At 40.5% G+C, this 13,842-nt stretch overlaps 2 protein-coding genes across 5 annotated transcripts in view; one reads left to right on the forward strand and one right to left on the reverse strand.

The window, feature by feature from the left end:
• The window catches only part of ATG10 (autophagy related 10), a 451,299-nt gene extending 449,874 nt beyond the window's left edge, over window positions 1-1,425 (reverse strand). Inside the window, exons 1-2 of the mRNA XM_086697556.1 lie at window positions 1,243-1,425; window positions 16-80 (exon numbers count right to left, since the gene is read on the reverse strand). The gene's annotated coding sequence lies outside the window, so the exon portion shown is untranslated. The remainder of the gene's footprint in view (window positions 1-15; window positions 81-1,242) is intronic.
• Window positions 1,426-2,051: 626 nt separating this feature from the next.
• SSBP2 (single stranded DNA binding protein 2) overlaps window positions 2,052-13,842 on the forward strand; it is a 322,394-nt gene continuing 310,603 nt past the window's right edge. For 2 of the 4 annotated variants that reach the window (XM_025924977.2, XM_025924981.2), the window contains exon 1: window positions 2,056-2,212. In XM_025924977.2, the coding sequence (XP_025780762.1) occupies window positions 2,151-2,212 (62 nt within the window). In that variant the 5' untranslated portion in view covers window positions 2,056-2,150. Of the gene's footprint in view, window positions 2,213-13,842 lie in introns of all 4 variants that reach the window. The other 2 variants (XM_025924980.2, XM_025924976.2) reach the window with 2 other exon arrangements.

Consider the following 13,842-nt stretch of genomic DNA (forward strand, 5'->3'; position numbering starts at 1 on the left):
AAAAGAGAGACTTACTCACTCAGCATCACTCCTTCCCGTTCTTCTGAGTCCATGAATGTCATGTCTCCACCACCAAATCACTATAGTTCATTGTAAACAGAAAGGGGGATTTTGAATTAGAAATGGCAAATTACTTCTCTTGGAAATTAATCAACGTAAGCCTATGTGATTTCTCACTTTCTTCATTCTTCTATGGGATGGATTTTTGTCCTTTTAATAACAGCACTTTTATTTTTCTTGCATCCTTCAATAGTAACTTAGGTCCTTTATTGTTTTTGCCATCTTTTGCTATCATATTCTATGGTTTCATTTAATCCTATTTCTTTTATTCTTCTTTCCTACCTTTTTACACTTTACCTTTTCCAATTAAAAAAACAAAACAAAAAAACTTCTCTAACACTAGAATAGCGGGTCCTTCTTCATTTTTCCCAGTTTTTGATTTATGTTTGGTTGCCAATCTGTTTTCCGAGTCTCTTTCTTTATTACTAACTGCCCTTCCTTAACCTTCTGTTGATGTTTCATTCCTATCGCTTGCTGATGTTGGTCATAAAGCCCATTTCTTTCCATTCCATTTATCTTTGTATCTCCATAAGCATTTTTAGGGTCCTACTACTAAAAGCTTAAAGCTCTGTGAGAAACAGAAAGGTAGCTTTCCCCATTTAAATCCTATTTCCTCTCCCCTCCCATAGCCGTTCCATGTCTATTCACCCTTTCCTGATGTTTCCCCCAGTCTGACCCCCACCTGCACCCCTCTTCCTCTGTCACTCCCTATTTGATGCCCAAGTCTTCTTTCTAACCCCATTTGCACTCTGATTTTGCATCCAAGGATCTCCACAAGATAAAGGATGGAGTTCTATCGGGAACCAGATTGTGTTACAGAAACTTTCTGCACATTTACTGAAATGGGATTAGGGGCTTTGATCCAGAAATATTCTCAGGCAGCCTTTCAGATGTGGCACAATTTTGTACACCTTGAAGGAGGGTTGGGGCCTACTCTGATGGACAACAGCTGAGCTGTCTTTAAAGGCCTTCTGGGGCCCTTTCCACTTCAAAGGTTAGGATGAGTAGGCATCACCGACCAAGGCTGGAAAACCAGGCCAGGTGGGAATGCCTGGGGCCCTTTTCTGCAGCATTTCTGGCAAGGGAGCTGTTGCACGGCGTGTCACAGAGCTTCGAGGGTCCCGTGCAGGGGCCAGTGAGTCCCCAGGAATCACTGGGCCATTTTGGGACGGGGAGGCTCACCTCTAAAGAGGGGAGGCAGGCCTGAGGCAGGGTGTTCCCCAGGGAAGCAGGGTGCGGCCCCGGGGGCGAGGCGACGCCACCCCAGCGGCGCCCGCCGAGGGCGGGAGAGACAATCTCTACCCAGGAGGGAAAGCGAGACGCTCTGGGTCGCTCAAACAGAAGGTTCAGGGAACTGCGCGGGTGTCCCCTGCCTGCGGCCCTCTGGGAGCAGGGCGTGGTGGGGGGACGGGGGAGGGGGGTCGACACCCCAGGGAGAACGGCTGAGGGCTGTAGAGATCAATCCAGGGTACTGGCGCGGGGTCACAGACAGGAGAGGAGCAGGAGAGAGGGCTGGTGGGGGCTCCCACGAAAGCTGGGGCCGTATGTCTGTCTGTGTACTCGGCGGGCGCCCCAAAGTCTGGGGCCGCCACAGCTCCAGCTCCGCCGGCTCCTACCAGCGATTCCAGGCCGCACTTTCCCCTCCTCCCGGCGCCTTCTCTCCAGTGAGGAGTCGAGCGCGGGCGGCGCGGGGGGAGGGGCGGCGGCAGAGAGAACAGCCAGTTGTTTAAAATCCTTCTAGAGCAGTTTCTAATTCCCCCCTTGCGCCGGGGTTCGAAGGGGGGAGGGGGGAAAGAGAGCGGGAGGAGGGAGGAGAGCGGAGAGGGAAGGAGGGAGGGAACCCGGGAGGGAGGGAAGGAGGGAGGAGACTGCCGCTTAGGCTGTAGCCGCCACCGCGCGCTTCGGAAGGCCTGAGGGAGGAGGAGGCCTGTCAGTCTCGCGCGTTGCCTGGGCGAAGGGGGCGGAGCTTTAGCGTGGGGCGGCCAATAGTGGGGGTGGCTGCGTGGGTCGCCATGGGGACGGGGCTGTTCCCGGGGAGGCTGTGATGGGTTGACAGGTGCGTGACAGTGGGAGCTGCTCTCGGCACAAGCATGTACGGCAAAGGCAAGAGTAACAGCAGCGCCGTCCCGTCCGACAGCCAGGCCCGGGAGAAGTAAGTGTCTCCGCTTCTCACCCACCTCCGCCTTCACACGCGCGCACACACACGCACGCACTCGCACACTCTCTTGGAGACACACAGACCCAGACACTCTCCGCCCGGGGAGAGCCGGGGGTGGGCTGGCAGGGGGAGGGGTACGCGAGGTGGGGGCGTGCGGTGCGGGGAGCGGCTGTTTCCCAGGAGGTGCTCGCGCGGGGCGGGCGGCCTTGGGGGGCTGCCGGCGGGAGGGAACGAGTGTGCTGGGGGGCGGTGGCGGTGCTGGTGCCGAGGACGGAAACTTGTTTGGGTGATTGGGGGAAATAACCTACGGGTTCACCTCCTCACAAAGTAACTTTAGAGCTGGGGTCCGGGGCTGCGGGGACCCAGAGCGCTGCCGAGGGTCGCGGAGGGGGCGGGAGGGGGCAGCTGCGTGGAGGAGGGCTCGCGGTGGGAATGTGGGTGTTTGGAGCGGCGGGCTGGGCTCAGGGCAGGCAGCGCGAGGGGCGCTGCGGCCGGGGCTCCGGCGCCGGGATTTGGGGCCGGGATCGCCGGACGAGTCGAGGGCGGCGGTGCCGGGCGCGCGGCGGGCGGAAGCCGGGCGCGGAGCGACCGAGCGGGGCCCCGCGGGGCGCGGAGACGCGCGCTGGGCGCGGAGGGCGTGTGCGGGCGTGGGCTGGGTGGGCGTCCGGGCTTTTTCCAGCCCGCGGAGGGACTGGGCGTTCGTGGTGCCCCGTGCCTAGCGGGACCGGGGTGGTCGGGCGCCGCTCAAGTTTGGGAGACTAAGAAGGACCGAGTTCTTGGGGGAGGAAAAGTGTGCTGGCGAGAAGCGGGATCTGCTGGAGCAGGCTGGTGTTTCTGCCTGTCGCAGCAGACCCAAGTCCGTGGCGGCGGCTGGAGAACTTTTTTTGGAGACTTGCCGCCTCCCTTCCAAACGTCTGGGGGCCGCGGCTGCCTCGGCACCGGGCGGGGCGGCCCCCGAGGGGCGGTGGTCGTGGGGCGCGTGGAGTGGGAGTTGTGTGAGCTGCAGCGGCCGGCGGGAGGAGGTTTGTCTGGGGGTGCGCTAGGAGCAGTGGTCCGAAAAGGGATTTGCCGGAAGGGGAGAAGCGTTGAGTGGGGAGACACAGGTGTTAACTCCGGTGGGAGCCCAGAGGAGGCCTGCGAGAAGAGAGCCCCTCCCGTCCCGGGATGCCACCGTCACGGCACACTGCGAAGCAGGGCTGTTTGCTGCTATTCTTACGTACTTGTAACGGTGATTTGGTTGTTACTAAAAATGAGAGCGAATAGTGACTGTGACCACTGAGGAAGAACCCCTCTTTTCTGTGCAGCAGATCAGTGACTCCCAGTAACCACCTCCATCCACTCTGAGGTTTGAGGCTTATCCTTGTCATTGAACGCGCTCTGCCTTTCCGAGGGGGTTCAGACTGGGGGAAAAGTCTGAGAGCATCTTTCAAGAGCTACTTTGGTTACCTAGCGCTCGGAAGTAGCTGCCTGAATAAAAACCAAAAACTGAGACGACCGAGTTTCTCTCCTTGCTTTGGGGAGTTAGTAGGCTTCTGAAAGTTTCTTTTGCCCTAGGGATGGGAACGTTTCCTAATCTTCGTGTTGGCAGCAACACACACAATTCCCGTAGGATTTAGGGGTGGCAGGCCTTGATGTAGCAAAACAAACAAAATTAACGGAGCGATGCTGGTTTTGTTTTGTTTTCCAGAGATATTTTCTGAGGAGATAGATTTAGAATTTAGTTGATGTGCCATGAAAAATACAAAAGACAGTATTCTAGCCTTGTTAAGAAATAGCAGTTACTAGAACTTAAGTTTTGAAATAACAGCCCAATTTATGTGCATTAATCATTTGGTTGTAATAGACCTGAAAAGATAAAAACAAGATGTTTTAATGATTACAGAGTATTGGGATCTCATATTACTGAGAGTGAAGGAATTGAACTGTATTGAGACCTTTCGGGGTGGTTGAATTTCAGAGTCAAAGTAATGTTGGATTTTAGTTAGGTTTCCAGGAATAGTTGAATCTAGTCTGTATCCTGATAACTTTGTAAAAAAAAAAAAATATTATCTGAGATAAAAATGAGAATGTGACGTATTTGTGGTCCTTTCTAGCCTAATTCTGTGATTCTGCCATGAAAAATAATTGCCACTTTTGCTGTCCAATCTACCAAACTGAACACCAAGTAACATCTAGTAAGTAAAGTGGTGAGGGTTCTGCTAGATGGTGCTATTTGATTTAAATATGTTTCTTCCATTCATTACAATTGGCAGCAGGAATCCTGGACTAGCTTGCCTTATGAACTATATATAGATGAAGAGGCCACTTTTGGGGAACTGACAATGACTGCTCTGAGTTAATTGTTGTTGCATTAATTTCTGGGTGAACGCTGTTTAAATCTAAGACAAACATTGAGGTAGATTCTATTTCATACAATAAACTTAGTTTCATTTTGATGAGAGCATTGATTTGATCTCTCAGTTTTCCCCTTTATTATTATTCACTTGGGACTTTAATGGCACTGTTCTACAACAGTGTGCTAACTTCTGAAGATAAGAATCTTGAAGTTGTCTTTAAACTGGATATTACCAGATTAAAAATAAAACATAAGGTGGCATATTTAAAAGGTACCTGAGCAAAGAAGAGTTCTCTTTTAGTAAGGAAATTAGAATTGTTCTGATCTTAAAAATCACAGACATAATTTGTTTTTCAGCAATAAATATGTAAGTATTTTAATAAAAACATTCTAAAAAATGAGTTAAAATGAATAATGGGATGTATATGAAAATACTGGTTTCGTAATGTGTCAGGAAATGCATTTTCTAATGAGTTCATGGCCTGATAGCTGACAACTGCTTATTATATCTTTGCTTTCTCTTTCATTAAGAACCCACTATGTGGAATACTTGAAATTAATTTGTAGGTTTTATATAGCAGGTATAGTTTCAGTATATAGTTCTGAACATAAAAATGGCCAGAATCAGGTTAATTGTTTATTTTGTTGTTTGAAAGATGGGACAGATCATGTCTATACAAAGATTTTGATTAGGTTTAATTGTAGATGGAGTGATTGAAAACCCTTGGTGGGAGGTGGGATGTTTGTATAGAAATTTAAATTCTGATCCTGTTAGGTCATTTCCCACTTTAGCAGGCTTTCTTTGTAACACTGATCACAATTGTAATTAAGTAACTATGTAATTGCTTGCCTAATGTCTGGCTTCCTCTAAAATGTAAGTTTTTTGAGGGCAAGGGATGATGCTTCTAATTTCTTCTCTGAGGTATCCTTGACATTAAGAATAATGCTTTCATATGTCTGAAGCACCAAATAAATACTGTTGAATAAATGAAGATGTTAGACTCAAAGGAATTTCTTTCAGTGTGGAAAAAAAAAATTATTTCAGTGACCTCCAAAATACGGACTTTGAAAGTTTGAGTTCCACATTCTCTAGGTTAGTTGTATTTCAAAAATAGCCAGTGGCAAATTATTATTTATTTCTTTTTCTATGTGCCTGTCGCTGTGCTTGGCGCTTTTTGTATGTTTTCTCTAATTCTCCCAACAATTCTGCAACATAGTAGTGTTTTTTGTTTTGTTTTGTTTTTAATTAAATAAGAAGACCCAGGGACACATTGCTAGTTGGATTTCCAACAACGATTTCTCTAACTTTAGAACCTGTGCTTAAAGCTGAAAGATACATTTTTCAGTGTACCAGATTGCCTTCCTGATCTAGGGTAGGATGCTACAGGTTTAGAGAACAGTATTACATAATCATATATAACACACTTTAGAAATTTAATCACATATGAATTCTCAACCTTAGGTGCACCTTGATGCTTATAACTTCCATTTTAACAGACTGTGGGCAAGGCATAGAAATTTTAATAGTAAAAAGTTGGAAACCTAAAATAATGAAAGATGCTTGTTCATTTTTTTTTTTCATCTAGGAATTTTGTTTTACCATTCAAGTTTTGAGATAAGACGTAGCTGTGAACAATTGGTGTATGAAATGTTACTGAGCTTTAAGCCCCACTGTATGCCACATTGCCACTAAAAGAATAACTGGCACCTGTAAATAGATGAGTAGTGATACTACTCTCTTCGTAAACTAATTTTATCTTATAAAATTATATAATAGAACAGAGATGAATCTTCTATAAAGCAAAGTTGAACATAAGATGCACATACCAAACAATGACATCATGTTAAGTAAACTTGTGAGAAACTACAGAAATCAAACTATGCATCTAACCTGAGTCTCTGTCTGAAAAGTAACTTTGGTTTTTCAATTATGAATCTTTTTTTAGTTGAATATACCAAGAAACAAATACCATATGCTCATTTTTAAGTGGTTAAAGTCTAATGAACATTTAAATACTGCTCCATATAGTGAAGTGTTTATAGGAGTTAGTATCTGCCAGCATCATTTTATTCCCCTCTTTTTTTGTTTTTTGTTACTCCCCTAAAAAAATTATAAACTTTTTTTTTTCTTTCTTCCTTTCTGACAGAAATAAAGTTAAGACAAGTGAAGTTATGCAAATCTCTTCAGAAACTTGATTGATGGGCAGTTAACATAGTTCAATCAAGCCTTTTGGGGAATGAAATTTTCTGTATTTTATTGACTCCCCCTTCCCAATCCTCAGGATGTTTCTTCCAGATACCTATGAGAATTTTTCTTTTGATTGATCTCTTTTCCATTATTGTAGGAAAATCTAAAAACCAATTTTTGAAGGAACAAACCTAAAGAAAAAAATATGTAAGATGTTGAGAGTTAAAATTTAGTATTGTTTATCCAGAAATTTATTTTGGCTCTTAGAAATAGTATTAATGTTGTAATGTATGTTTTCACTGCAACGTGAAAAGTTTATTCCCAGTCTTTAGAACCAGTTCGCCATATAAAACCAAATCAGGATGAAAACATCGTTAAATTTTAGTTGCTCTGCAGTAGTGGACCAAATGTGTCTCACATTCTCAATTATTACTAGAAAAGAGAATTATGTTGTTTTAAAATTAAAACACATTCTGTGGGTAGGGGTTGAAATACCTGGGTTGCGGTTTATTAACATTTCAACCCAATAGGTTAGAGTTAAAAGTAAACTTTGGGAAAAAATAATTTTGAATTTAGAATCTTTTTTTTCCATAGAGATCACAACTGTTACATTAATGTTGGGGCTTAGGATTGAGGGTTAATGTACTGGATTTAGAAGATCGTACTTCTCAGAATATATAGCTTAAAAATATGTATTGAAGATAATTATAATTTTATTTTTGAAATATGTAGTGATATTCTCTACTAGGATAATGTGCATTATTGCTTTGACATTGGTATGGGAATGATGAAACATTTGCATGCTGGTGACGTTAGTTTGTAATTGTAATACGTGAACCTCTGTAAACATGCTAAAATATTAATTTTATTAATAACTTATTGTTTCCCTAGGGAAGGACTTAAAATAGCATTGGAGCAATAGAATAAGATATATTTGTTAATACCTGAAGAGAGTTTGGAATAAAAAATAAGTGCTTGGATTTAGATTTTAAAATTTACTTATCCAATTTTGTATATATTTTACATATTTAACATCTATTCATGTAAGGTTTTGTTAACATCTGTGTATAACTTCATATGACTACGACTGTGAAAGTTATTTGACTGTTATACCAAAATCCTATGTGTACTACCAAAATGATCTGAAGAGTGGTCCATCAAAATTTATGTCTTGTTTTCAGTAATGGTAGAGTAATAGTAGAAGCTATTCTTACCTCCCCCAAACTGTTTATCTTATTCACTGTGTGAGGACATTGAAAAACAGGTGGAAAAATGGTCCAGCCAGGGAATAATAGGGTTTTTCCAGGTGACTTTTAATAGCTTTGCAGGCTGTCCAAATTTATGGTTGGTCATAATGGGTAACTGGTAATTTTTGTTAGAGTAAGTTAATAGTTAAAGATTTTTGAAAAGTGGAGCTAATAACGTTATTGGAATATTGACACAACTAAAAATTTATCTGGACTCAGAAACACCTGGACAGTTCCGACGCAATGAAAGAATTAATATTCATTTCTTGTTCATCTTTAAAAGAGAAACTTCAGTTGGTGTCACTTTTAGTAGGCATGAAACTACTCTCACATTTTACTTTAAGAATTTTGATGATTCTATTTCATGTAGGACCTAAACAGCTTTCCAGCAGTAATGAGCCATCATAGCATTTCACATCACAATTCAGCTGGAGTGAGCTTGAACCAATGACCTGGCAATCTCCTGTTTTTGATCTGCATTAATTTTGCTTCATGGAATGTCATATAAATAGTTCGGCACAGAAAAAATTGTAGAGACTGATGTATAATATTTTATCCTTCTTTCCCTATTTTTAAGGATTTTTTTGTAAAAGTATAAGACAGTTTTAATACCTATTATAGTTTTAAAATAAAATTTGTTTATTGAGAGAGACAGAGAGAGGGACTGAGGGGGGGAGAGAGAGAGAGAGAGAGAGAGAGAGAGAGAGGGTGGGAGAGAGAATGAGTGGGGGAGGGACAGAGAGAGAAGGTGAGAGAGAGAATCCCAAGCAAGCTCCGCACTGTTGGCACAGACCCCGATGTGGGGCTCCATCTCATGAATCGTGAGATAATGGCTTGAGCTGAAATCTAGCAGATGCTTAACCTACTGACCCACCTAGACACCCCAATAACTAATATAGTTTAATTATTAATTAGTATAATCTAAACCATATTAAAATACTGATGAAATATTTGTGAAGGTAAGAATAGTAGATGAAAAGTTATATGTGGCTCTGTCCATGTAAGCTCAGAGAGGAGTTGGTGCTCAAAACAGGCTCTTGCCTGAAATTGATATGGTTATTTTTTTTTAGTGATCTGATATTTGGCTTGAATCTTCTTTTATTTACCTACTTCAAGCTTGAGAAAGAACCAAAGCTACTTCACTGATAGAAGAAAGCTAGGTAAATTCATTATTCTATTAAACTTGATTTTATTTAAACAGGATTAAAATAAATGTTTTCTGTAAAATAAAATCCTAAATACTTCATGAAGAGCTTGTGGAATTTTGCCATAGAAAGTTATTTTTTTAATATTAACAATGACAGCAGTGCTATCATTTGCATATTTTGTTTGTTTTGTCCTTTTACTTGCATTGTCTCATTTAATCCCTCCAAGAATCCACTAGATTGTAGGTGCTATTTTCTGTTAATGTTACAGAAGAAACAGAGGCTTAAGAGTTTGTCATGCTTTTGGCGGCAGGTATTAAGACAGGAGATAGAAAATGGTTTAATTGATCAGGGTTTAAAAATAAATCTCACATAACAGGATGTCTGGAAGAGGTAGTTTCAGAGTTGATTCAGTGCCTCAAGAATATCAGGGATCATTTTCTTTATCATTCCTCATCGTTTCCCTCCAATCAACACAACATCCCTGCACCACATTCCCAGTATCACTTCCTGGTGCAGCCAAGTCAAAGGCGGGAAGAAGGGTAAGGTTTTTCCTTGTGTCTAATTAATTAAGGAAGAAAACCTTAAAGTTACTTAGCAGATATCTTCTTAGGCTGTATGGAAGAGAATTGCAACATTTCCTACCCCTACTTTAAACCAATTACTGGCAAAGGTAATGGGATTATTACAATTGGCTTAAATAGGTCATCTTCATCCTCTGAATCGGAAACCTTGTCTCCATTGTGCCTGAACTGCCTAAACAAAACTGTAGATCTTTGGCCAGGAAGATGTATCTTGAGGATATGGAGAAAATACAATGGGTCCCTCCTTTCATGGGTCTTACCTTCAAGGTTGAAGGAAAAACATATAATAATAAACAAGTAAATAAATGTGGTAGGCAACTTCAGATAGTCAAAGGAGCTAAAAAAAAAAAAAAAGTAATAAAGTAGGGTAATATAGACCGTGAGTGGGAGGCGATGGTAGACTTGGTAGTCAGGGGAAGGTTCTTAGAGAAGGAGACATTTAAGTAGGGTCCTGAGTAATATTTAAAGTATCAGTCATGAGAAGTTTAAGGGTTAGAGCATTTCAGATAGGTCTAATAATTGAGGAAATCTTTTAGCATCAGCATAATTAATCAAAGATTTATAAAATATTAGTCAATTTGGAAAAAGAACCGCTGCTTCCTAGAGCCTGGCTTTGTTTTTTACTGAGGAATTGGATGGTGGGTCTAGTTTTTCTGGGCTTTCCTAGCTAATAAGATTGACTGTCTTTCATTTCCTGAACGCAGGGATGTACTTGTTCTAATAAGAACAGTGGAGCATATGGCTTTTATAATAATGTTGATAGAAATAGCAAAGATTTATTAAACACTTAAAACCTATCGTTTTGGGAAAGGATGGTACAACTGGTGTAATTATTTCTCATAAATTTCCCAGGTTGGATTAGACCCTCTTATTTATGCAACCTCTCCTTTTCCTTTTCACATCCATCATAAACTAATGAATTATTTGTATGATGTTTTGTTTAATGTCTCCTCTCCAGGTTAGATTGGAACCTCTCTGAGGCCAAGAGCCACAGTGTCATCTTCTCAGGTGTATTCCTACTGCTTAGCATAGTGCTTGGAATTCTGATTAGGTATTTGTGGAATAAATGGATTCAGGATGTAACCAATTATAAAAATATCATAACAGGATGTCACTATATCTGGTTTATTTTCTTTTCAATATTCTAATATTTGGTACCAGTATTGTGAGGTAATTTCTAAAGAAGAGTTTTCTATAATGTGGGAATTTAGTGGTCATTTTGTGAATTTCGGGACTATAGGAGACTACCTATTGTATTACTCAGAGAAATGTGTGTATTTTTAATATGAATTTTTAATATGAATTTTCAATTAATAAGGAGAATAATCTCCTTTTCTTGTTATTTCAACAAATTTAATAATATAAACAGAATTATACTTTATAGTTTCAAGGTATTTTAATATACATTATTTTATTGAAGTCTCATAATAATTCTGTGAAATAGATGATAATTCTCATTGACTCTTGATATTTATAGGTAGAAATTCTTACTCAGGTAGGGTAATAGAGATGTGGGAGAAGTGAGGCATATTTAGATTTTCTTTTGGTTCCAGGGTCAGTGTTTCTTTTATTATACTATGGCTACCTCTTTTAAAATGAGAAATTAATGTATATTTTAAGAAGGCTTATGTATGGGTTTGATTAAACCTAGAATCATGGATTAGATAATAGTTAAAAGTATATGTCAGTAGTTTGGTTAAATGAAAAATATTGTTATAGTATGAGTTAAACACAATCTTACACAATTATTTAACTCCAAGAATGCTACATTATAAATAAAATCTGATTTTGGTTTGAATCCTTATGCTTTTGTTATGGAAGTTGGTTTGGAATTTGGGGTAGGTTGGATTTCTAATTTATGAACGTTTAGGCTCTTTGATCAAGGAACTCTTCTCTATTCCTTTACCAGTTAGTTTTGATTTGGAGAGCTGGAATAGCAATAGGGAAAGGGAACGTCTGTAATAAGGAAGGGAAAGTCTTGATATGGATTAATGATAGACTATTCCCTTGTTGTTTTCTTTTTTATCGTGATAAAATAGTACAACATAAAATTTACCGTTTTAACAAGTTTTAGGTGTACATTTTAATGGCACGTTCACATTGTTATGCAACCATCACCACCATCCACCTCTAGAACTTTTTCATCGCCCCAAACTGAAACTTTGTACCTATTAAATAACTACCCACTTCCCCTTCCACCAGCCTCTGGCAACCACCATTCTATTTTTTGTCACATGAATTTGACTACTGTAGGTACGTGTATGAGTGGAACCATGCAATATTTGTCTTTTTGTGTCTGGCTTTTTTTTTTTTTTTTGCTTAAATCCTTAGCACCTTCATGAAGTAGGTATAATTTTCATTTTACATATGAACAGAGTCTCAGTGAAGTTATAAACTTTGTCCAAGGCCTTAGTAAGTTGCATCGTCTGGATTCAAATTCAGATTTCTTCCTTCAGTGCCAATTTTAACCATTTTGCCTGAGTGTTTCATTGCTTAATAATGGGAAAAATAATGGGAGTTGTGAGGGTGGGGAGTGGGAGGGAGTTTGGTTAGTTCTCTTCTCATATATCCATCATTTTTAGTTGGGGTGGGATGCAATAGAAAAGAGAGACGTTAAGGAAAGCGTCTTACATCTGCCAAAAAGGTGGGCAGAATTATATAGCTACCAAAAGTACTCCACAGATAGATCCAAATTCTTTTTTTTTTTTTTTTATTTTTAAAAAAATTTTTTTTTTTCAACGTTTATTTATTTTTGAGACAGAGAGAGACAGAGCATGAACGGGGGAGGGGCAGAGAGAGAGGGAGACACAGAATCGGAAACAGGCTCCAGGCTCTGAGCCATCAGCCCAGAGCCCGACGCGGGGCTCGAACTCACGGACCGCGAGATCGCGACCTGGCTGAAGTCGGACGCGTAACCGACTGCGCCACCCAGGCGCCCCTAGATCCAAATTCTTTATGTGGTATCTGAGATTTAACAACTTGAATGTAATGCTTGTCAGAGGAAGATGCCAATTAGGCGCTCAGGTTATAATTTCAGGTAAAGCATTTTCTCCATTCTTCTTGTATGTAGAGGTGAAGTAATCTGGCATAAATTGCTTTCCTTAGTAAATTTTAGAGTCAGAAATAAACAGATGAGGAATATGTAATGTCTCAAAAAAAAACTTTCTTCTCTAATTATGAGTCTTCCAACCAGCATATGACTTGTTGGTTTTTTGTTTGTTTTTTTGGCTAGGGCATCTGGAAAGTTCCATGTGCTCTAGGAGCAACAGTACAACCATACTGAGTCTAGTACTATAGTACTATAGTACATTTCTATAGTACTAAATATTAGAAAAATAGAAACATTTCCTTTGTTCATTTTTTTACAGCATCATGAGCTGCTTGTCATTTATAACTGGATTAAAATTATGTGATGATTATGCTTTATTCAGTGCATTTAAGCAGTAGTAGTTATTATGAAGCTATTAAAAGTATTTCAATTAGCATTTTTAAAATCTTGATTTAAACTGAAAGACTGATATGGTTATTCTTTCATTTAGAAATACTGTAATGGAAAAACTTAAGTGAAGTTTCTTACCATTGAATACATTACATGCACACAATATATGTGTGTGTATGTGTATGTAGTGGGAATAGTTTTTAGGTAGGAGTTCATCTTGGGAAATGACTTAATAATTCATTTTGAATTCAAATTGGTGCTGGGTCAATTATGTAAGTGAGTTGGATTTATAAATTCAGGACCAAAAAGATTTGAGTGTAGGCAAGTCTGTATTAAACATTAAAGGGTGCTGATGCTTTTCCATAGGATGAGTATATCATTAGCCAGAGAACTCATAGCAAGCATTGGCAAAAATGTTGTTAGTTGCCAATTATTTCTGTGTTTGTATTAGCTCGATCCCCAGCAGGATTGCTCCTTCAAAAGGAAAACCGGACAGAGTTTAAAGCAAGTATGTTTAAGATTAAAACCCACCAGGGATGGAGGGACACCCAGGAGTTAGCAACAAGGGAAGCTTTACCCCTCTTAGTTCTTTTAAAAAAAAAAAAAATTTTTTTAACTTTTATTTATTTTTGAGACAGAGAGAGACAGAGCATGAACGGGAGAGGGACAGAGAGAGAGGGAGACAC

This window comes from Puma concolor, chromosome A1 (assembly GCF_028749965.1).
Source record: "Puma concolor isolate L17-30 chromosome A1, mPumCon1.1.hap2, whole genome shotgun sequence".
Lineage (NCBI taxonomy): Eukaryota > Metazoa > Chordata > Mammalia > Carnivora > Felidae > Puma > Puma concolor.